This window comes from Oryctolagus cuniculus, chromosome 10 (assembly GCF_964237555.1).
Source record: "Oryctolagus cuniculus chromosome 10, mOryCun1.1, whole genome shotgun sequence".
Lineage (NCBI taxonomy): Eukaryota > Metazoa > Chordata > Mammalia > Lagomorpha > Leporidae > Oryctolagus > Oryctolagus cuniculus.
Window position 1 is genome coordinate 68,954,154 of NC_091441.1, and position 24,180 is coordinate 68,978,333.

Consider the following 24,180-nt stretch of genomic DNA (forward strand, 5'->3'; position numbering starts at 1 on the left):
ACAGTATTCCATGGTAGGCCTTCCTAATGAGAACCACAAATTGCCCAAGACCGAGAGTCAAGCGTTTGGAAGGAGGCTGGGAACAGACGTTTCCTAAATAAATTCAGAGCCTCGACAGACCTCTTCTTATTCCCCACCAGCAGACCAAACCTGGCTTGGAAATGCACTCTGCCAAGCAGGGAGTCTGAGGCATGGGCCTCACAGTTCTACAACTCGCACTCTGCGTTGCAGAATTCGCCCAGGGTGCAGAGAGCCCGAGAGGGTCTGAGCTGCAACCTGCAGCTGCAGGCCCAGGCGCATGGGGAAGCTGCCAGCTGCACCTGTTTATTTGTATTTGAGCTGCATGGGAGCAAACCTGGGATGAAACCGTGACTTGGGTGGACCCAGCCATCTTCAAACCCTCGAAAGCAAAGACGGTGATGTCGCCAGGCACGTGGCATTCCTGAGACGCCTTCATCTCGGGGTGGGGGGGCCATCTGCTGAGTAGTTCACGAGCTCCCCTGGGATGTTACCACCTGGGGGAGGGCCTCAGGGAGTTGGGCAGCAGCCAGGGGGCACAGCCCTGGAGCAGAGTCTGGGACGACCCAGTTTTCCTTATCACTGTTCATGAAAATCCAGGGCCGCAGCAGGTGTGCAGAGAGATGAACCGCCGTGTGCGAACTGCAGCGGCCTTGTCATGCCTCCATTCCCACAATGTCTGTTGCCCCAGGCAGGGACAAAGAAGTCCGATTATGACAGAGGAGAGCCTATTTCTCACTCAATTAACTACCCACTCACTGTGTGTGTGCCCAATACCTCACCTGGGGCTCAGGATTGAGAAGATTTATAACCTGCTCCTGTCAGGGTTTGTAAGTTTAAAATGTTTTCAAGTGCTAAGAGAACTCCAGGCCGGTGCCACGGCTCACTAGGCTAATCTTCCGCCTGGGGGGCCGGTACTCCGGGTTCTAGTCCCAGTTGGGGCACCGGTTCTGTCCTAGTTGCTCCTCTTCCAGTCAGCTCTCTGCTTGGCCCGGGAAGGCAGTGGAGGATGGCCCAAGTGCTTGGGCCCTGCACCCGCATGGGAGACCGGGGCGGGGTTGGGAGCACCTGGCTCCTGGCTTCTGGCTTCATGATCGGCACAGTGAGCCGGCCATGGCAGCCATTTGGGGGGTGAACCAACGGAAGGAAGACCTTTCTCTCTGTCTCTCTCACTGTCTAACTCTACCTGTCAAAAAAATAGAGAACTCCAGCTGCTGTGCAAAATCAGCTGGAGCCTCTAAGAAGCCTTTGATGAACATCTCGCAAGGTCCTGTCCCTGTCCCAGCACTTCTGCACAGATGCTTTCCCAGGAGGCTTCGCAGGAACGGAACGTCCCAGGCGTCCTGTGGCTGCTCTGAGGAAGGCTCCCAGGGCCTCGGAGTTTGCCCAGGCTGGGCGGCAGCCTCAGCACGCCTCCTCTCACCTGGCCTGCAGGTGCATCTGCTCCCTGTGTCCTCCCGGGCTCCGCTCCTCCCAAGGACACCAGCCAGGCGGGTCAGGGCGCGCACACGGCCTCATTTTACCTTAGTCACTTCTCTAATGACCCTGTCTCCAAATACAGGGCAGCTTCAGAAAGCTCATAGAAAGTGTGCACTGTTGCTTTTTTGGGTTCTTTAGATTATTTATGAGATAGAGAGAGAGAGAGAACTCCCATTTACTAGTTCACTCCCCAAATGACTGCAACAGCCAGGATTGGGCTGGCCAAAGGCGGGAGCCACAAACTCAATCCAGGTCTCCCACATGAGTGGCAGGGACACAATTACTTTAGCCATCACCGCTGCCTTCCAGGGTCTGCATTTAGCCTGAGGCTGGAGTTGGGAGCCAGAACTGGGTATTGAACTCCAGCACTCCAGCAGGGGATGCGCAGGTCTTAATCTCAAGGCCAAATGCCCATCCCAGTTTCCAAGCCCCCTCACAGAGCCCTGCGGTACTGGCAGTGGGATGGAAGCCTATGAATTTTGGAGGACACAATTCAGCCCCTAACAGCCCTCTCCACGCTGTCCCACTTGGCACATGCGCATGTCGCTGTAAGATGTGCTCATGGCTCGTGGCTGGTGATGCCCGACCCTGCCTGTCCCAGTTACCTGACAAGAGCAGTTTCCTCCCAGGCACTGGAAGCACTACACTGGTGACCAGGGGCCAGCCCTTAACAGACGCTGCAGTTCAGCTGTGTAGAGGAGGAGGAGGGTGACCAGGGCAGTGTCCAGTACAGAACCCCAAGTCACACGTGCATGTTAAACTTTAATTATTAAAACTACATGAACTAAAAACACAGGGTCAACCACTCATAGTGGCCACTGTATGGACAAGGCAGATAGAGGACATGTACATTATCACAGAAAATTCTAGAACAGCACCCTGGTGCGGACCTTCCCTTTCTGGAGAGGTTTAACTTGGCTTCTCTCTGCAACTGCCGTTCACCTACACAAAGGTATGCAGAAAGTCCTTGGGAAAATGGAATGAAAAGATGTTTGGGGGAGAAAAAATAAAACTGTGGAAATCCATGCTGGTTTTTTGTAATAGGAATTTTCCATCAACTTTTTAAATATTTGTTTGTTTACTTGCTTATTTGAAAAGCAGAGTGGCAGAGAGAAAGGGAGGGACAGAGAGATACCTTCCATCTACTGGTTCACTCCCTAAATGACCAAAAGGCTGGGGCTGGGCCAAGCCAAAGCCAGGAGCTTCGCACTCCATCCGGGTCTCCCACGTGAATGGCAGGGGCCCATGCACTTGGGCCATCCTCTGCTGCCCTCCCAGGCCATTAGCAGGGAGCTGGATTGGAAGTGGAGCAGCTGGGACACATATGGGTTCTCATATGGGATGCAGCAGGCAGCTACTCAACACAGTGCCAGCCTCTCCATCTACTTTTTGAAAACCTCTCCTACGTATGGAGTTCAAGGTGTTTTGAGCCAAAATAGAGTTATACCTTAATTCCATCTTCCACAGACTTTTGGGAGTACCCTCTCTGTGTGCTGCGTCCCCAGCTCCGCTGAGGCCCTGGGTACAGAGCTGGGCTGCGGGCTGTGGGGGGCCCGCGGGCAGTATGTCCAGTATGCAGATAGTCCCTACTGCTGAGTGCACTCCCGAGTGGACGAGCAGCCAGCCGGCCATCTCCAGCCCCCTCTAGCCTTGAGTGCCCGCTGGGCGAGGGGCTGGGGCTGTGTGTCCCTCAGCAGCCACTGTGTGTCTTGCAGAGGATCAGCACAGCCACGGGCGACGGCAAGCACTACTGCTACCCCCACTTCACCTGCGCCGTGGACACGGAGAACATCCGCCGCGTGTTCAACGACTGCCGCGACATCATCCAGCGGATGCACCTCAAGCAGTACGAACTCTTGTGAGACCCCGCCCCGCCCCACCGCGCCGCCCCCTGCTCCCTTCTACCCCACGGGTGGAGCGCCCCTGTGGACTGTGTGTCTGTCGCCCCATGCCACGGTAGGACGTAGTTTTTAGTGTCACCTGGCCACCGTCTGTCCCATCCTGGTACGTCCCGTGTGTGACCGACCACCAAGCCTCCGGCTACCTCTGTGCCCCCTGACGCCAGGTTTGGTTCCGTAGCTTTCTGTTCTCACTGAGCACAGCCTGCCACAGGTTCCCTGTGGCTCACCGGTTTGTGTCACGGCAAATGCCCACTATGACAGGATTGACACTGCAGTGAAATCTCCCTGGGCCGGGGCTCCTTGTACTCACTCCCTCATCCACCGATCAGCAAGGAGAGTTGGTAGACAAGGAGAAAGCACACATGATTGCAAAGTATGTGTACAGTGCTGTGCACCATGACTGTCCCATCACCCTGCGCACACACACACACACACACACACAAGGCTACAGGCTAACAGGTGGCCGGCCCTTCCGATCCACACCATCCAGGACTTAGGGTAGACCCCAAGGGATAGGGTGACAAGAAACCTTTTTCCATCACACTGACAGTGGCTGCCAGCTTCGGGCATTTGAATTAGAGTTACTTGGCAGAAAACCTGATAGAGTTAGCTGGCAGTTACCTGGTGGGCAGAAGATCTACCACACTTCCTCCTGCAAAAATGTGTCCCATCTAAAAATATTTCTCTGTACTTCCACAAAATTTAGGTGTAGTCTCCTTTCCCTTTTCTTTTCTTTTTGTTGCTGGGTTCTTACATTGTACAGACCACAAGATGTAATATTCTTTTGTATCACTACTAAAGAAAAATCCTTGTAGATTTCCGTGCCTTGATTATGGCTAACCCTGTAAAAAGAAACGTGTTCTTGTTGTGCTCCACAGCTAGTGTCAATGTTACCTTTAAAAGGCAATGAATGATAGCTGTAGAATTTAGAGTATTTTTTATCAGGTAGTACTTTATAAAATCCTCCTTCGTAAGAAAATGATAGAAATGGCACGTCCTGCCGCCACACCCTACCGACAACGGTGTGACGACGCCACAAGCTGCTGCAGCCACCTGCTTGCACTTCTCTGCGCTCAGCTGTACACACCTGAACTCGGCTCAAAGGCAAAACTGTCATCTCATCTTCCTTCAGAGAATCAGGGGTCTTCAGCCCTTTCAGACAATGTGTTTCTTGATTGCTTTGCTGGTTCAAGACTTCTTCAGGCCTCCTAGGGGACACAGGGCAGCCATTGCCTTAGTCAGAGCCTGGGGCACAAGCGCCATCAGACAAACATCAGATAGACACATGGGTGTCAATGTGTGCACCTGACCCAGAGGAAGAAGGGCAGTGTCAATGTACACCCAACATACATGGCTGTCCCGCACACATGTAGGATTTGCAAATGCAACCTCAAAAGTTAGGGCACACAGTACAAAACTAGATGCTTCACAGCCTGTCTATAGTCACAGCTTTGACAGTAGTTCCCTTAGGTCTAAAGCAATCCGTAAAGATGTCTGAAGTTAAATTCTCAATACAAATCCAGAAAATCACCCCACTAACTGCCTCTTAAACAGTTTAATACTTTTAAGTGCACTCTGTAAATGAGCATTTCGTGATCCTTTATAAATTCAGACTTAAATGCTGCTTCTCCATGAAAGGATGACAGCTTTACAAGCAGTCAGTACCACGTGTTCTCTTCATCAGTTTTCTTGTTCACAAAGCTCTTCACCGAACTGAGACATAAACATGATTTTTCATTCCCCTATACTTTCAAGGAAAATGAAGATGTATCCACATAAAAAAATGAGGTTACATATTGTTGTTCACATTATTACTTAATTCTCTACACCTCCTACTTAAATGGTTGAGTTTAAAAAATCCAGGTTGCAACTTTCTTGTGATCCCTGAGTCACTGAATTCAGATGTAACAACGCAGCCTCCTGGAGAGAGTTACGCGGCTCTGCAAGTCTGCCTCTGGCTCAGCAGGGAAGTCTGTGAAGACAGGATGTTGCTGCAAGGTGCACCTGTGTAGGGAGGCGGACGCTGGAGAATCACTGCACAGGGGACAGAAGCAAGCCCACTGCTCACGTGCACACATAACCCCGTGTGCGGCAGGGCTGCCAGGGGCCTTCCTGAGGAAGCAAGGACTGTGTTGTGCATGCAAGCTGTGGTGTCAATAGATAGCATTTACGTACTGTACAGAAGCAACTTTGATTATTTTATAGAAATGAGGAAACAGATTTGTTGTAGAGTACATGTTCCATTTTTCTAGCATGAGAATAGTACATTTATCCTGCAGTCACTCACATCAGTGATGTAGGATTTCTAAGACGTGCATAAAGAAGGCCGACACTGGATTCTCGCCGTCCACTGGACTCTTAACGTGAGCTCTGCTGGAAGTTCTGTGTATTTGGCTTTGATGTTGATGGCTAGATGCAAAGATTGCCTGCTTTTCACCTCACCGTGTGCATTCTGATCAGGTGGCGACCAAAAAGAAAACGTGGGGCTAAAAGCTCAAAGTGGGCTAGGAGGAGGACCACGAGGAGGCCAGCTGCTCCACAGTACATGGACAGAACCGTGTCCTCATACGGGAGGTAGCACTTGGAGAGGGCATAATCGGAGGATGTTATGCTGCCCTGGAAAAGAAATTAATGGGAAGGTTATACTGCAGCAAGAACACCAGATACAGCTGGAACAGAGCCCCTTGACTTAGAAACCACAGAGGAAAGGACGCCTCTGGGGGTGGGGTCCCCCGGGTGAGGAGAAGAGGTCCCCTTGCCCGAGACTTTGGGGCCACAGTCTTAAGCCTGCACAAGTCACCACTGACCAACACAGGTGCTCACAAGAGAAGGAGGTCAGGGCTGTGGGTGCCTGGGGCAGCAGGTCTGGAAGGCTGACCTCTCCATTAAAAGTAGCCACTGGCACAGGAGGCTCCCATCTCACAGAGAGGGGACAGAGCTGCAGAGAGGCACCATGCAGGCCAAGGACCAAGGCCAGTGAGGAGTACCAGGCTGCTCCTGTGGCACCTGACTCTGAACCAAGCCATCGGTGTCCTAGAAATGCACGTGCCCAGGCGTCTCCACGGGCCTTGTTCTGCAGACACTTTTGTAGTGTGGGATGTCCGGGGTAGGGCAGTGGGGTGGCGGGGAGGGGGAGTATGTTCTTACTTACTTTGAATCTGAAAACATTAGGGCTTCCCGCCAACACCTCCTTTTATCAAGCACCTGACATTATGACCTGGTACAGAAACCCATAGCTAAAAGAAGGCAGCTGGCAGCTAGCATGTCAGGGCAAGGCTTGTTGAAGAAACATCTTTAACCCATGTGCAAAGGCTGTGGTGCCAGCACTGTCTGCCAGGGCACTGGGCTCACTTGGGAAGGAAGAGAAGACATCGAGATAAGCTAAGGGGTAAATGATCCTGTTTCCTTAGGAAATGAAACACACACCCAGAGGGCGCTGCCCTCCCTAAAGGATAAAAACCTCTTTGCAAGACGCGCCCACCCCTCACTCCCCACCTGCACCTGTGCAGCCCCAGGAACTGTGTATTGTTTATCTGTTCAGGGAGGGGGCGGGGCATCAAATTGTGTAGGGAGTGAAACTTCGTAATGGCTTTTGTATATTTTTACCGAAGGTAGCAATTCAATAGTTGAGTACTGTGTTGATTTCAATACTTATGAAAGCTTTCCAACAAAATAAACTTTCACATTACCATGATGAAGCTGGGGTTGTTTCTGTTCCTCCAGTTGAAAGACGGGACGCTGATCTCCGGGACGCCTCCCTGGTGGAGCACCTCGCAGGCGCTGTGCGTGTGGCCGCTCAGGACCAGGCGTGGCCGGAGCCACCACAGCAGCTGGGCAGCAAGGAGACACAAGGCAGCCATGAACGATCAGACCCCCCTACACACACACACACACACACAGACACACACACACACAGGCGCCACTCCCACTGCCACTGTGAGACAAGGCCACTGGCTGGCACTTGGTTCAGTGAATTAAATACCCAGTCCTCACTAGGTCGCTGTCTTTGTTCCTTCAGATACTTGTTTACATTCAAAGGCAACTTCTGCCTCTTACAGTCTGCTCTTCCCCACATAGGTTTTTAACAATTCTTTACTCATTTTTTATAAAATCATTATACATTTATTTCATAAATATATTCTAGAAGTAAATTTTAGTTTTACTATATATAAATTTAACATATATGAAGGTACTTCAGAAAGTCTATGGGAAATGAAATTAAAAGGTAAGTTTATAGGCGCCGACACTGTGGTGTAGCGGGTCAAGCCGCTGCCTGCAGTGCCGGCATCCCATATGGGCTCCAGTTCTAGTCCCGGCTGCTCCACTTCTGATCTGGCTCTCTGCTGTGGCCTGGGAAAGCAGTGAAAGATGGCCCAGGTCCTTGGGCTCTGTACCCATATGAGGGACCTGGAAGGGGCTCCTGGCTCCTGATTGGCGCAGCCGTTGTGGCCGTCTGGGGGGGTGGGCCCTCTCTCTGCCTCTTCCTCCCTGTGGCTCTGCCTTTCAAATAAATAAATAAATCTAAAATAAAATAAAAGTTTAAGGGGCAGGCGTTTGGCCTCCTGGTTAAGACACCCACATCTCACACCACCATTCCTGGGGTCACTCCCTCACTCGGCTCCTGACTCCAGCTTCCTGACCCTGAGTGGCAGCAATAATGGCTCAAGTAACTGGTTCCTGCCACCCCCGAGGGAGACCTGCCTTGAACTCCCAGCTCCCAGCTCCAGCCTGGCCACTGTAGGCATCTGGGGAGTTTGATACCAAAAAATCTAAAATCTACACATAGCTTTTTCATAATATGCGTTTTTATGGACTTTTTGAATACTCCTTATATGCATGGATTCCAATTTCTTTTGCATCAAACTGATTTTTTTTTTTTCTGACAGGCAGAGTGGACAGTGAGAGAGAGAGACAGAAAGGTCTTCCTTTTGCCGTTGGTTCACCTTCCAATGGGCACCACGGCCGGCGTGCTGCGCTAATCCGAAGCCAGGAGCCAGGTGCTTCTCCTGGTCTCCCGTGTGGGTGCAGGGCCCAAGCACTTGGGCCATCCTCCACTGCACTCCCGGGCCACAGCAGAGAGCTGGCCTGGAAGAGGGGCAACCGGGACAGAATCCGGCGCCCTGACCGGGACTAGAACCCGGTGTGCCGGCGCCACAGGCAGAGGATTAGCCTACTGAGCCACAGCGCCGGCCCAAACTGATTTTTAATTCCATTTTCCATGACCTTTTTGATATAACCTCATATATTACAGAAATAAATAAGAACGTGCAAAAATAAATTTTTAAAAATGCACTTATTTTAACTAAGGCCTTAAAACATGACTCATCTGTATTTCCAAATACATTTTAAGTTTTAAGAAAGCTTTGAGTATGATAACTAACTGAAAGTATGATGAATAGCTGAGAATATATAGCCGACTAGAAATTAGAAAAGGGAACAAAGTGACTAAATGGAAACCTGAGATACTGTCATGACCTTCCCCAGCCTGCAGCTGTTAACTGTAAAAGCCATCTGCGGGCAACCATTCAGCCTGGGGGTTAACGTCCACATCCAGGGACCTGGGTTCAATTCCCGGCCCCAGCTCCTGACGCCAGCTTCCTGCTACTGCAGGCCCTGGGAGGCTGCAGTGACGGCTCAAGTAACTGAGTTCCTGCCACCCACAAGGGAGACCTGGGTTGAGTTCCTAGTCCCTGGCTTGGCCCTGCCGGGGACAGGGACCACTGTGGGCATCTGGGGAATGACACAGCAGATAGAAGCACTGTGTCTCTCAAATAAATACAGATGAAAGGACACCCTCATCTGCCCTAGGGAACACCCCTCCACCCCATGCTGCTTGTGAAGCCACAGGAGGGGAGAGGGAGCCAGGGACCCGCGGTGGCGCCACTGCACAGGGCCATACCTTTTGGGAAGCCTCCTGAGAAAGCACGTCGTACTTCTCCTTAAACGGGATGTCCCTTTCCTCTGGAGGGGCCGCGTCATCCCCAGAACAGTTAGCATCGCTTCTCCGATAGAGTGGATAATGCTGGCGGGGGTTTAAAAAGGAGTCGGGTGGGACTTGGCGGAACCCCGGGGGCTTGGCCTGGGCGTCGCTGCTCCCCTCTCCCCCGCTCACCTGCAGGAGGATGGGGGCGGACGCGGGGAGCGGCTGCCCTGCTGCACAGTGGCTGGCTCCTTGTCCCTGCTGGCGAGAAGTCACCCCGTAATGCGGCACAGCTGACACTCAGCACACGCTAGGGCAGGAAGTGGGAGCAGGAGGCCCCTTGGCGCTCAGAGGTGGCCTACCTGTCGGGAGCAGTTCAGTTTGTGAGAGATGTCCATGAGCTCCTCTTCAGCTTTGGAGCAGATGGTACAGCCGTCCCCTTCCAGCGCCACACTGTTGACCATCACAAAACTGAGGCAGACGGGGGCAGGCAGAAGTCAGGCCACTGCGCTGCACGTGCGTGCCTCTCCCCACGCTCCCCATGCAGAGAAGACTAAGCGTGCACAGTGTGAAGAAACAAACCCACACAGTTTGAAATCCCAATAAGACTAACGCATTTTATGCATCACGGCTAACAAAACAGAAACAGTGCTACTGGGAGTTGAGGCCATGGCATGGGAAAAAGGAGTTTTTAACCTTGACCTTGGGAGAAACCCCATTACAGAAGCTCTGAGGTTAGGCTGCCCCTCAGCTTAGCATCTAACCAGACCATGTGTCCTGGGGCAAGCTGGAACCTCTCCATGCCTCCTCTGAGTGGCCTGGACACCGTAGCTGGGCACAGTGCGGAGTCAATGAAATGAACCAGCAGGTGCACGGAGCAAAGCCATGGAAGCACTCAGTATGCACCCAAACCTGTTCTCTCCCCATGAAGTCAACCACTGGGGGCTTCTGGTGATGGACACTCAGCAAGTAAGGCAGCAGGTGAGGTGCTGGTTAGGGCTAACAGGGTCTGGATAGTCCAAACCGAGGGTGTGACAACACCGGTGACAGTTATCTTCCACAGTCCCTTTACCTGGCTGGGTCTCTCATTGACTGCCACTAGAGATCCTTTTCTGTCCTTGCACCTGGGCACCAGAGGGGCACCTGTCAGTAAAGACTGCGTGAGATGTCACCAGTTTCACAGAAAACGAGCTGAGTCATCAAGTGATCTGGAACACGGTAAGTGTGTCCAAAGTCTGACACGATCTGCTTAGCAGGAAGTAACTAGTATCTTGTGTGCATTATGACTCAGGCTGCAGGAGGGAGAGGCCTCCAGGTTCTTTCCAGAGAGGGTGTGAGCTGGCCACCGAGCCACACAGGTACAGGAAGGAAATGACTAACCGGAGCTCTCGTCCTGCTGCTACAACTAGGATCGGCACACCGTCTGGCCCACCGAAGCTCCAGAGATGGCCAGACCACGGTTAGGATGCTCTGGTCTAAAGGACAGGGATGGCACAGAGCCCTGGGCACACTCCACGCGCTGGCCACCCAGTCCCAGGACGCTGTATCTATGGAAGCCGCCTTTGTAAAGTGGAGTTAGGAGACTTCAAAGCTCCTTCTTTAAAAAGTTGGGCTGAAAAATGTGTGTGCACCCCCCAGAGCCAGAGCAGAGAGAAAGAGCAGGGCTCAGGGCGAGCAGAGGCATCCACAGGCATCATTTAAGGAAAACCAGGGTGCTTTAAGGTCTCCCCTCAACCATCGGCAAGTACAGCCTGAGGGACAGCAGCCCCAGATGATGGGCCAGGCCATGGAAGCAGGCATGGCAGTCACCTTCTAGAACTGAAGTTCCCAAGGACTCAAGGTGGTCATGAAAACTCACAAACAATACTCACTTAACTCCTTTCCAAGAAAACAGCATTTCACAGTTGAAAGCTCTCTCAAACCGTTTTACTTTGTATCTGGTCATCCTATAATCAATTGGAAAAAGAAAGGTTTTTCACTCAAGCTATTTGGGGATTTCAGAGTTATCAGGGACACAGAAAGGACGCATCAGGATCTGAGTGTCACACCAGCAGTACCAGCGGGGGCTCCAGCTCAGCTTGGGGCCAGAAGCAAGTTACTTAATCTCCTGGACTTCAGGTCCCTCACTAGTACCGTTGGTAAAATAATAGGACTGAGGTGTCAGCGTTGTGCCCCAGCACGTTAAGCCAATGTTTGGTGATGTGATGCCAGCATTCCATGTCAGAGAGCCAATTTGAGTCCCAGCTGCTCCGTTTCTGATCCAGCTTCCTGCTAATGCACCTAGAAGACCAGGATGGGGTTCCTAGCTCCTGTTAGCCTGACCCAGACCTGGCTGTTGAGAGCATTTGAGGAATGAGCCAACAGATGAAAGATATCTCTCTCTATAGAGAAAGATAGATAGGTAGATAATCATTGTCATTTTGCCTTTCAAATAAATAAATAAATCTTTTTAAAAAAATACAAGACCTTGGGGCCAGCGCTGTGGCACAGCGGGTTAAAGCCCTGGCCTGAAGCGCCGGCATCTCATATGGGTGCCGGTTCTAGTCCAGGCTGCTCCTCTTCCAATCCAGCTCTCTGCTATGGCCTGGGAAAGCAATGAAAAATGACCCAAGTCCTTGGGACCCTGCACCCGTGTGGGATACCCAGAAGAAGCTCCTGGCTCCTGGCTCCTGGCTTCGGATTGGCTCAGCTCTGGCAATTGCAACCATCTAGGGAGTGCACCAGTGGATGGAAGACCTCTCTGTCTCTACCTCTCTCTGTAACCCTGTCTTTCAAATAAATAAAATAAATTTAAAAAAAAATACAAAACTATGGAAAAGATTAAATGAGTTAATATTTGGAAGTAAATAAGAATGAGCTGGCATGTTATAAGGATTGTAACACTATATACATGTTAGCCATTAAAGTATAAATGGTCTTTTCCAACTCCCCAAGAAAACTTTAGGCCATTAAATATACATTTCAAGTTAGATGCTTCCCAAAGGCATAATTCATTCATCCAGGGACCAGTATTGTGGCACAACTGGTTAAAGTCATTGCCTGTGACACAGGTTTGAGTCCTAGCTTCTCCTTTTTTTTTTTTTTTAAGATTTATTTGAAGGGCATTGTTGCCAAGAGAAAGAGAAAGAGAGAGAGATATCTTCTATCCACTGGTTCACTCCCAAAATGGCCATAACAGCTGGAGCTGGACCAGTCCAAAGCCAGGAGCCAAGAACTTCTGGGTCTCTCATGTTGGTGCAGGGGCCCAAGGACTTGGGCCATCATCGGCTGCTTTTCCAGGCCATTAGCAGGGAACTGGATCAGAAGTGGAGCAGCCAGGTCTCAAATGAGCACCCATATGGGATGCCAGCACTGCAGGCAGTGGCTTTACCTGCTATGCCATAGCAATGGCCCCTGCTCCACTTCTGATCCAGCTCCCTGCTAATGTGCCTAGGAAAGCAGCAGAAGATGGCTCAAGTACCTGGGTCTCTGTACCCACATGGGGAGACCCTGATGGAGTTTCAGGCTCCAGGCTTCTGCCTGGCCCAGCCCCCAGCCATTACAGCCATTTGGGGAGTGAACTAATAAATGGACAATCTCTCTCTGTGTCTCCCCCTCCCCAACCCACCCTGTAACTCTGACGTTAAATAAGTCTTTTTTTAAAAAAGAAATTCACTCATCCAGCAGGAAGTTGTAGAGGGTATATTATGTGCCAACAGTAATGATCCCTAAATTGCTTACATGTCCTTTTGAGGACTCAAAATTTCCTCAGTCCAGCACAAGCAAGGCTTTTGCCTTAAGTTTTCCCAGCAGGTTGAACAGGACAGCTAAGACTGTAGGGAGCGACGCTGGACTGAACCACTTACCTGTAGTGGAAGCCAATGTCATGGTTGCCAGCAACTACCTTCAGCTGCACATGACTTGGGTGTCGGAACATTTTCTGAAAGCGCTCCACATCATCCGCCCAGGCCTGGGGGCAAAAGGGTCACAGCTGAGAGCCAGGAAACCCTCTCTTCCCTGAGACTAACAAACATGATCCGTCATTTGATTTGAGAAGTTAATTCCCTGGTCCAAATCAGATGCTCATGAAGTGAATGCAGAACTCTGAATCTTGATGCAATCCTTATTTTCAGAGACTGCAGTTAAGATTTTAAATTATTTACTCAAATGCCAAATATAATTAAACAGTATCCTCTGCCAATCTTAAAATATTGACTGGCAGTCCCCCCAGTATGTCCCTATCATTCCAGGGCCCCCTGAGGAACATGGACCCCAGGTTGGGAACTGGTTCAGATCTGGATGTAGGAACAGGCCCTTAGGAAATACCAAGTGAGTGCTTCATGTGTTAACCAAGACAAGGGTGAGAACATTCTTCAGACAGCACTCTCCTGTGGCTACAGCAGTGGGAATGAGAACCAATGAGATGTGGGAGAAAGAAAGACAACATTTATTATAATAAATGCTTCATGATTATTCTGACATCTGCTGTTACCATTACAGCTTCATGGTTGTGTTGGCATCATCATTGTTTTTACAAACCTAAAAATATCAATTGGACAACCGCCCTAGGACAGGCAAAAGACCTCTGTTCTGAATAGTAAATTAACTTTACCCTCCAAGTTTCAGCACAAGCTAGGGAAATAAGATTCACTTAAAAAGGTTTCATTTCAATAAATAATATTTAAAGTTAGAACAACAGAAAATCAGAGTAACAAACTTAGAAAATCATAAATCCTTAATTTGCAAAAGCAGTATTTATATCTAACCTCATTTTAAAGCTGGTTGTTAGGGCTGGCCTGTGGCACAGCAGGTTAAGCTGCTACCTGTGACACTAGCATCCCATATGAGTGCCAGTTCAAGTCCTGGCGGCTCCACTACTGATCCAGCTCCCTTCTAATGTGCCTGGGAAGTGCTTGGGCTTCTGCCACCCACATGGGAGACCCAGATGGAGTTCCAGAGTCTTGGCTTCAGCTGGACCCAGCTCTGGCTGTTCCATTGCAGCCACTGGGGGAGTGAACCAGTGGACGGAAGACATTCTCTCTCCCTCTCTCTCTCTCTCTCTCTCAGTATGTGTGTGTGTGTGTGTGTGTATTTATGGTATGTATATATGTATATATATATATATATATTATAGGTATATATATTTATATATATATATAACTCTGCCTTTCAAATAAAACTTCAAAAGTTCATGGAAAATGGAATTAAAAGATAAGTTTATTTAAGGAAAAGCTAGTTGCTTTTTAAATATAGCACTGCCATCATCTTATACTTAAATTTAGTTCTAGGTGTGACTAACATTACAACTCTGTGAAGAGTAGGTTCCTATCATATCTGGACAAAAAACTTCATTTGCACAGCTTTGGAACTGTCCTGAGAAATGCCAATGAAGTTGGGGCCAGCACTGCGGTGCAGGTTAACCTCCGCCAGTTCTAGTCCCAGCTGCTCCTCTCCCAATCCTGCTCTCTGCTGTGGCCTGGGAAAGCAGTGGAAGATGGGCCAAGTGCTTGGATCCCTGCACCCACATGGGAGACCAGAAGAAGCTCCTGGCTCCTGGCTTCGGATCAGCACAGCTCCAGGCTGTAGCGGCCATTTGGGGAGTGAAGCAACAGAAGGAAGATCTTTCTCTCTTGTCTCTCCCTCTCACTGTCTGTAACTCTACCTCTCAAAGAAAAGAAGAGAAGAGAAAAGCCAATGAATTTAAACATCCCTCAAATCAAATCACTTTAAAAAACATTGAGTGAAAGGGCTTTTTTTTTTTTTAAGACTTGTTTATTTATTTGAAAGGCAGAGTTACAGAGAGGCAGAGAGACACAGAGAAAGATCTTCCATCTGCTGGTTCACTCCCCTGATGGCTACAATGGCCAGAGCTGCACTGATCCAAAGCCAGGAGCCAGGAGCTTCTTCTGGGCCTCACACATAGATGCGAGGGCCCAAGGACTTGGGCCATCTTCTACTGTCTTCCCAGGCCATAGCAGATAGCCGGACCGGAAGTGGAGCAGCTAGGACTCGAACCAGTGCCCGTATGGGATGCCAGTACTGCAGGCACAGCGCCAGCTCCAGGGCATTTTTAACTAAGCAGCAAAAATAGCTCTTTTCTCATCCATTCCAGGAAGGGAGTGAGCAGAGCCTGCTGACAGCTCGCATGAGGGCAGCCTTCCTCTTTGCCAGGCTCAGGGGTCTTGGTCCCACTAGGGGCATGGGAGTCTCATATCAAGTCCCCATGGCTCCTTCCACCCCTCTCACTCGGGAGAAAAGAAATTGGAAGAGAGCAAGTGACTTGTGTAGCACCTACACCTACTCTATAATGTGGGTGATGGCTGAAATAGCACCCCCCCGTCTGTTTTCCCTTTCCCAAGAGATTCACAGGCAGGTGCATTCCAGCCAAATGCTGTCTGGTCAATCTACATGTTTCCTACATAGACAAAGACTGGCCAGTCTACTAAGGCATCAGACACAAACCCTAATAATCTTCATGATAGTCTACATGCAGTTAATGGAAGTGCTAAGCAAAACTGCCACCCAATCCAATACCATTTCAGGGGCTCTCTGGCAGCCTGTGAGAATGAGCCCTCAAAACAAGTTTAGCATACCTGGAAGGGCAGAGTCCTACCTGGGGCATGCTCCACTTCCCTTCATCAAAGATGTCCCCTAGAATGAAGACCACTTCCGGCTGCAGCAACCACAGAGCTGTCTGGAAGGCTCTCTCCATTTGCCATTCCCTGGAGGCCAACAGGAGACAACGGGGTGTCAGAAGGGGATTGTCAAGTCTGTTCCTTGGGTAGAGGACATTTAAGAAGTGAACTACATGGTCCCGTTCTTCTTCTACAACCCCATTCTTGCTCCTGCACCTGCTGCTTGGAAGGACCCAGGAGTCTGTATCTGATTCAACATGGAAAAGGAAGGCACCCAAGAAGAATCAAGCTGCCCCCCTACACACCCCTACACCTCTCAAAGGCCAAATTCTGCTACAGGGTGTCCAGAATCGGGCCCCCCACTACACCTAAAGCGATCACTCCACCAAGAGAGCTCCAGGAACCCAAGAGCACTCGATGCAGCTCCAGGGATGCCCACGTGAGCCTGATCCTGCACCACTCCCAGGGAACAATGGTGTCTAGCTTAGGTCTCACCTCCCTTGTTTCAGAGTTAGGAGGAGACAACAAAAGAAACAGACTAGTCAACATCAAAACAGTAAATCCTGTAGATTTCTGGACACCCAGGAAGTCCTCAAAAAATTCACCGGAAATGCATATTATGAAAAAACTATGAATAGGTTTCAAACTTTTTTTTTGCACCAAAATACACTTATCTTTTTATTCCATTTCATCCATGAGCTTTTTGAAGTCTCCCATATAAATAATCACCCGAGAAGTGAGAGAAGCAAACAAAAAGAACCTGGGGTATGCAGCTTGACACATAGTGGCTTCATACCCAATGCCACCTGCTGAGCCACTCACTGGGTGGCCATAGAACACTGCCTACTCTGTCCCAGGTTCTTTGTTAGCAACAGGAAACAGAAAAGCTCCTTCCACAACATGGTTATGAGATTAAATAAAACAGTGGCTGTAAAGTGCCCAGCACTGCACACCTCCCAGCCCTCCCTCCTGCCCTCCTGTCTCCATAACCAACACCCATCTACGTCATTTCCTAAGGACTCCAAGATGGGCCCTCCTTTTGACCACACACTCCTGGCTGTTACATCTAGGGTACAGAAATAGGGGAAGATGGGGCAGCATTGTGGCACAGCAGATTAAGCTGCAATTTGGGGTGCTGGCATCCCATACTGGAGCAGCAGTTCGAGTTCCAGCCACTCTGCTTCCAGTCCAGCTTCCTGCTAACGTGCTTGGGAAGGCAGCAGATGATGGCCCAAGAGCTTGCGCTTTTGCCAGCCATGTGGGAGACCCAGATGAAGTTCCTGGCTCCTGGCGCAGACCTGACTTTTACAGCCATTTGGGAAGTAAACCAGTAGAAGGAAGATCTGTGTGTGTGTGCATGTGGGGTGTGTGTGTGTCTGTGTGTGTCTGTGTGTATGACTCTGCCTTTCAAATAAAGGTTGGGGGAGGGGAGAAAGGGGAAGAAAGGGAGAGGACAAAGAAGAGGAAAACAGGAGGAGGCAAAGGATGGGAGGGAACGGAGGGAGGGATAGAAAGAAGCAGAGAAGGAAGGGAGGAAAGACGAAAAGGAGGGGGAATGTTTTAAAAAGGAAAAAAAAAATGTTCCTAGAAAAACCTTTGTGGTTCCTGTGGGAAAAACAGACATAATGTGCTGGGGCAGACTGGACAGACAGGCCCCAAGCCCTCCTCAGGGAGATGGCCACAGCCTCTGCCTGTCTCCTGTGCCCCGAGGAGACAACACACAAGGCGCTCAGAACTACACAACAGCAAGGCTGAGGGAGTAACCAGTCCAGCTCTTTGTCATCGCCCTGCCTCGTGGTCTTCCCACGGCTGGGGGGCTGCTTGTATCAACCCACATACAAACAAGGAGGTGGCTGCTCAGAGGGGCCCTAGAAGCTCAGCCAAGGTCACAGAGCTAATCAGTGGCCCAAATCTGACTCTTCAATCACAGGGCCCCCTATATGACAATGTTCAGTAAACAGGAAGTTCCAGAAGTCCAATGCCCCAAATGCCCTTCTTGGAAAGGACGTTACACCTGCCCTGTGGGCACAGGCAATATATCAGGATTCTTACCTTCGTAATTTGTCAAACCAGTGGCCAGTTACCTCCCCAAGCAAGTGAGTGTCGGCCAGAAACATGGCCCTCAGCACAGGATCAAGAGTCTGTCGTGCCTGGTCACGGGCTCGAGTTTTCACCTCAGGCCAATTACACCGAAAGATCACCAAGTAATAGACCAAAAACTCACAAAAGAAAAGCACAGCCAAGATAATGGCTGTGAGTTTCAAAAGCAATGAGCTTCTCCTCTTTAAGAGATGAAAAGTCAGTCTTCCAAGTCCCCATCTGATCATGGCCATTTCGAGTCCTCAGCAACCAAGAGTCAAAAGTCCACCAGGAATTCGGTGTGGAAAGCTGTGGCGCTCCGGGGGTGCATGTGGGGTCCAGGTCTCGGCTGTGTACCTACGGGGCAAAGGGAGACAACTGAGTTATGCTCCTCAGTAATTCCAACATCACTGCCTCCTACTATTAAGAACTTAAAGAGCTACAGAACCCTTCCTACATTCCACATGCGGTAGTTGTCTTGTGCTTCTGCAAGGATAACAGACCAAATGACTAATAAGAGAACCAACTAGCCCCTTGGAGGTCTCTGTACCTCCACAGAGAATGACCCCACAGAGACAACCAAGCTCTCCTACACTCCACAAATCATCAGAAGAAAACACTCAGAGGGATGAGTGTTTGGGTGGGAAGACAGTGTGGGAAAATGTGACTAACATGCTAGTCACTGGATGCCCAAAAGGAGTCACCATCACACCTGTATGGCTTTAAACATCCACAGGTTGGGGCGGGCATCTGGGCACAGCCGTTGAGATGCTGCTTTGGGATACCCGCACCCACATCAGAGGGTCTGGGTTCAAGTCCCGGCTCTGCTCTCAATTTCAGGTTCTGCTAATGTGCACTCTGAGAGGCAGCAGGTGCTGACTCAAGTACTTGGGTTCCTGTTACCCACATGGGAAACCTGGATTGAGTTTCAGGCTCCTGGCTTCGGACGGGCCCAGTCCAAGGTGTTGCAAATATTTCAGGAATGAACCAGCAGAGGGATGTCTCTCCCAGACCCCTCCCCTGCCTTTTAAATAACAGGTCAATTAAAATTTTTAATTATATCTTATTTTTATAAAAAACCAAGAGGTTCATAAGCCCAGGGTAATGTGTGGCTCTGGGTGTTTTCATCACTGTTCTCCGCTGCTTTCCCCCAAACCAAGTGAATCTTTGCAGATAATGTGCACTGAAGACCCAAGCGATTCATTCCACACTGGATGCAGGTCAGGAGCTGACGAAGCCACTCTCTACCAGTGTGAATACTGAATGCTGCAACCAGATTAGATGTTTCCAGAAAAATGGGATTTTCTCTGCAAATTAGGGTTGAAACTTGGGATGGCCTGTTTTTTTTTTTTTTTTTTTTTTTTTTTTTTTTAATTATTTACTTGAGAAGCAGAGTTACAGAGAGAGGGAGAGACAGAGAGAAAGGTCTTCCACCTGCTGGTTCACTCCCCAAATGGCCGCAACGGCCAGAGCTGGGTCAATACAATGCAGGTACAGGAGCCCAAGCAATTGGACCATCTTCTACTGCTTTCCCAGGCCATAGCAGAGAGCTGGGTCAGAAGTGGGGCAGCCGGGACTTGAACTGGCACCCATATGGGATGCTGGCACTGCAGGCAGAGGCTTAGCCCACTACACCACGGCACCGGCCCTAGGACAGCCTTCTTTTATAGGACATTTCCATGCAGTGACATCTCTATGGAAACTGCTTATGGATTTCTCCTGACTATCAGATGAATGCTGCATCCTATAAGAAAGCACCTATTTTTTAAACACCCGAAGAGAAAAACTGGTAAAAGGCTGCCCTGAGACGGCCTGTGGAAGGTGGAGCTCCACTCACTCTGCTGAGCACAGACTCTACTCACCCGTCTACTCCCCACCCTGGAGGCTACAGACAGTTCAGCTGTCAGACAAGCCTCTGAAGGCTCACAGGGCCGAGGCGGGGGCAGTGACCAGAGACCCTACCAGAGCCAAGAAAGAAAATCCTGTTCAGGGAGATGACTTTCTAACACAAATCCAGGACTTCACATGGTTCATGATCAATCTTGCTTCCTTTTGTTTGTTTGCTCATTTGCTTATTTGTTTGTGTTTGGTTTGGTCTTCGAGAGGCAAAGAGACAGAGAGGAGAGAAACAGCAAGAGACAGGGGGCTCCCATCTAGTGGTTCACTTTCCAGATGCCTACAAAAGCCAGGGATGAGCCAGACCAAAACCAGCAGCCAGAAACACACTCCAAGTGTCCCACGGGGGTGGCAGGGACCCACCTACTTAAGCATCACCTGCTGCCTCCCAGGATCTGCATCAGCAGGAAGCTGGAGGCAGGGACCAGAGCCAGACATCAAACTCAGGTACTCCAGTGTGGGACGTAGGCATCGTAACTGCTAGGCTAAACTCTCGACCTCATTTCTGTAACGTCTAAAATAATCTCTGAAAAATCCAGCCTTCAGAATGGTTGAAATTTACATGGAAAAATTAAGACTAAATCTCAGGCGGCGCCGTGGCTCACTAGGCTAATCCTCTGCCTGCGGCACTGGCACACCAGGTTCTAGACCTGGTCAGGGCGCCAGATTCTGTCCCAGTTGCCCCTCTTCCTGGCCAGCTCTCTGCTGTGGCCAGGGAGTGCAGTGGAGGATGGCCCAAGTTCTTGGGCCCTGCACCCGCATGGGAGACCAGGAGGAAGCACCTGGCTCCTGGCTTTGGATCGGCGCAGCACACCAGTTGTAGTGGCCACTTGTGGGGTGAACCAATGGAAAAAGGAAGACCTTTCTCTTTGTCTCTCTCTAACTCTGCCTGTCAAAAAAAAAAGACTAAATTTCAGTCCCTATCAAAGTGGCTGGCTTACTTCACAGTGGTGTGCCATGATAAGCCCCCACTAAGATAAGGAAACATGAAAACCTTACCCAAATAAAAATAACTAGGGTGAATGAACAAGTGCTTGGAACCATTATGCAAAGTTTAAAACTTAACTGCAGGATTGGAAATACCTTCAGAAACGGATACCTGAGACAAGCTCTCCTTGACTGGCATGGAGCCTTGGTGATTATATGCTATATGTAAGTCCTCACTCCCCTAGCTTTCCAGAAGGAGCTGGAATGACAGATGGTGCAAAACCCACGCCCTGGAGACTGTGCCCATCTTCATCACGCAAATGGCAATAGGTGAACCAGTACTTGGTGAAAGAGGGAGCAGTAAGCAAGCGCTAGGTTTTTGAAGGGTACCCTTTCAGAGACAGGTCCAACCAGCCTTCCATGTAGACTGGAATCAGCTGTCCCCACTGCCCTTGCTGGCATTCTCAGAAAACCCACAGTCTGGGGCAGGCTTTGTGGGGCAGCAGGTGGAGCCACCACCTGAGAGAGCTGCATCCCATAGAGGAATGCTGGTTCGATTCCTGGGTACTCTACGTCCCATCCAGTTTCTTCCTGGTGCACCTGGGAAGGCAGCAGATGATGGCTCAAGTCCGTGGGCCGCTTCTACTCACATGGGAGACACAAATGGATTTCCTGGCTCCTGGCTTCAGCCTGTTTCACCCTAGCCCATATCTGGCTTTTGTGGGCATTTGGGGAGTGAACCAGTAGATGAAAGATTAATATCTCTCTTTTTTTCTCTCTCTGTCTCTCCTCTCTCAATCACTCTGCCTTTCAAATAAATAGATCTTTAAAAGTAAAAAGAAGGGCCAGCGCTGTGGCATAGGGGGTAAAGCTACCACCTGCAGTGCCGGCATCCCATTTGGGCACCAGTTCGAGACCCAGCTGCTCCACTTCCAACCCAGCTCCCTGATGATGTGCCTTGGAAAGCAGCAGAGGATGGCCCAAGTGCTTAGGCCCCTGCACCCACAAGGGAGTCCTGGAAGAAGCTCCTGGCTCCTGGCTTCAGATCAACCCAGCTTCCACTGTTGCGGCCATTTGGGGAGTGAACCAGTGGATGGAAGACCTCTCTCTATCTCTGCCTCTCCTCTCTCCCTCTCTCTCTCTCTCTCTCTCTCTCTCTCTCTCTCCTATGCCTCTCTATAACTCTACTTTTCAAATAAATCTTAAAAAAAAAAGGAAAAATAAAAGTACTCTAAGCAGCAGGCCCCAGACCATCAGTGTCACATGCTAGACTTTATTTTCTTTACCAAGAACTTCCTCCTCACACCTGTCTTCTCTAAAGTCAAACCACACTGCCACGATAATCAGAATCAGCAGCTACTTTACCTTCCAACCAGGGACACCTTTGAGAGTGAAAGTGGCACCAACAGTAAGAGGCCAGGACTGGCCTAGGAGGTCAGCCCTGGAATGTGTGGAGGAGGAGGCAATGCTGCCTGCTGACATGCAGCTTATCACTAATCAAACTCTGTCTTTTTAATTCTTTAACATATTTATTTTATTTTTTTGAAAGGCAAAGATACAGAGAGAGGGAGACAGAATGAGAGATTCCATCCACTGGTTCACTCCCCAAATGCCTACAACAGCCAGGCCAAAACCAGGAGCCAGAAACTCTCTCTGGGTCTCTCATGTGGATGGCAGAGACTCAACTGCTTGAGCCATCACCTGCTGCCTACCAGGAAGCAGGAGTCAGGAATGGTGCTGGGTCTCTAACCCAGGCACCCTAAGAAGGGACATGGGCATCCTAATCAGTGTCTCGAGCACTGCGCCAACCTTCTGTCCCTGTGATCAAACTTTAGCATGGTCACACAGCTGTCAGTAAACAGGCACCTGAGTGGTTCAGAGCATGGATCGGCTACCTAGCTGACACTCATAAAGACAAAGGAGAGGCAGGTGCTGTGGCGCAGCGGGTTAAGCCACCACTTGGCACACCTGTTTCCCCTATCAGAGCGGCAGTTCCAGTCCTGGCTATTCTGCTGTGATCCAGCTCCTTGGGAAGCAGCAAATGATGGCTCAGGTACATGAATTCCTACCACCCTCATGGGAAACCTGGATGGAGTTCCTGGCTTTCAGAATCAGCCTGACCCAGCCCCAGGTGTACAGGCATTTTTTGAGTGGACCAGCAGCTAGATGATCTTTCTTTCTCTCCCTCTCAAATACATACACAGATACTCTAAGGTATAATGAATATGTTCCTTAAGACTCTCCAATGAGGGGCGGGGAGCATTGTGGTATAGCAAGTTAAACCGCCACCTGTGATGCCAGCATCCCATGTGAGCACCTGTTCCTGTTCCAGCTGCTTCACTTCCCAATCCAGCTCCCTGCTAATGGCCTGAAAAAGCAGCAGAAGATGGCCCAAATGTTTGGGCCCCTGCCATCCACATGGGAGACCCGGATGAAGCTCCTGGTTCCTGGTTTTGGCCTGGCCCAGTGCTGGCCATTGTGGCCATTGTGGCCATCTGGGGAGTGAACCAGGGGATGGTCTCTGCCTCTGCCTCTCTAATTCTGACTTTCAAATAAATAAATAAATTCTTAAAAAACCAAAACGAGTATTCAATGTTCTTTGTTTTTATCAAACATATCAAAATTTGATATTGATTCCTCATTTCCTTTCAAAACACCTAGAATTCTCCTATAATCCTAAATCTGTACCCAAATCAGCAGCTGAAAACTCCTGAAACCTTTTCTGAGAAGTGGAGGACTGTCTGAGAGGGAAAGAACCCTGGCCAACCAAGGGTGGGCATCCCATATCGGAGCACTGGTTCAAGTCCTGGCTGCTACACTTCCCATCCAGCTCCCTGCTGGGAAAAGCCATAGAAAATGGCCCAAATCCTTGGGCTTCTGCCACCATCCACATGAGAGACCTGATGGAGTTCCGGGGTCCTGGCTTCAGCCTAGCCCAGCCCTGGTCGTTGCAGGCATTTGGGGATTGAACCAGTGGATGGAAGATATATATATACATGCTTGTCAAATAAATAAATCTTTTTGAAAAAAAAAAATTCCTTTTGCTCAAATCTTGGTACTCTTTTTCTTCCTCTATGTTTATGAGACAGGATAGATACAGGACTCAGCCAAGCCCTTCCCAATCTAACATGTACCCATCTCCAGCTCCAAACCCAGCAGGAGCAAGGAGCTACCTGCAAAAGATGCCCTTCTGCCCTGTTAGGAACTTCCTCGCCTTGCACACATGCCCAGAACAGCCAAGTGTGAGTAACCATGTGACCCTCCTGGGGTGGTGGTAGTTTAGAGCACCATAAATTTGAGCGTGTCATGAGCAAAAAAAGAAACAACAGTATCTGTGCAAAACCAA

At 49.8% G+C, this 24,180-nt stretch overlaps 2 protein-coding genes across 16 annotated transcripts in view; one reads left to right on the forward strand and one right to left on the reverse strand.

Annotated features, from left to right (window-relative positions):
- Nucleotides 1–7,275, forward strand: part of GNAL (G protein subunit alpha L) — a 191,814-nt gene extending 184,539 nt beyond the window's left edge. For all 6 annotated transcript variants that reach the window (XM_008261023.4, XM_070050496.1, XM_070050497.1 and 3 more), the window contains one exon: nucleotides 3,213–7,275. In XM_008261023.4, the coding sequence (XP_008259245.2) occupies nucleotides 3,213–3,359 (147 nt within the window). In that variant the 3' untranslated portion in view covers nucleotides 3,360–7,275. The remainder of the gene's footprint in view (nucleotides 1–3,212) is intronic.
- MPPE1 (metallophosphoesterase 1) overlaps nucleotides 4,939–24,180 on the reverse strand; it is an 82,951-nt gene continuing 63,709 nt past the window's right edge. For 5 of the 10 annotated variants that reach the window (XM_051852171.2, XM_051852172.2, XM_008261017.4 and 2 more), the window contains 9 exons: nucleotides 17,985–18,368; nucleotides 15,911–16,019; nucleotides 13,164–13,267; nucleotides 11,190–11,264; nucleotides 9,681–9,789; nucleotides 9,511–9,579; nucleotides 9,298–9,420; nucleotides 7,088–7,228; nucleotides 4,939–6,014 (listed from right to left, as the gene is read on the reverse strand). In XM_051852171.2, the coding sequence (XP_051708131.1) occupies nucleotides 5,832–6,014; nucleotides 7,088–7,228; nucleotides 9,298–9,420; nucleotides 9,511–9,579; nucleotides 9,681–9,789; nucleotides 11,190–11,264; nucleotides 13,164–13,267; nucleotides 15,911–16,019; nucleotides 17,985–18,265 (1,194 nt within the window). In that variant the 5' untranslated portion in view covers nucleotides 18,266–18,368 and the 3' untranslated portion in view covers nucleotides 4,939–5,831. The remainder of the gene's footprint in view (nucleotides 6,015–7,087; nucleotides 7,229–9,297; nucleotides 9,421–9,510; nucleotides 9,580–9,680; nucleotides 9,790–11,189; nucleotides 11,265–13,163; nucleotides 13,268–15,910; nucleotides 16,020–17,984; nucleotides 18,369–24,180) is intronic. The other 5 variants (XM_070050499.1, XM_051852174.2, XM_070050500.1 and 2 more) reach the window with 2 other exon arrangements.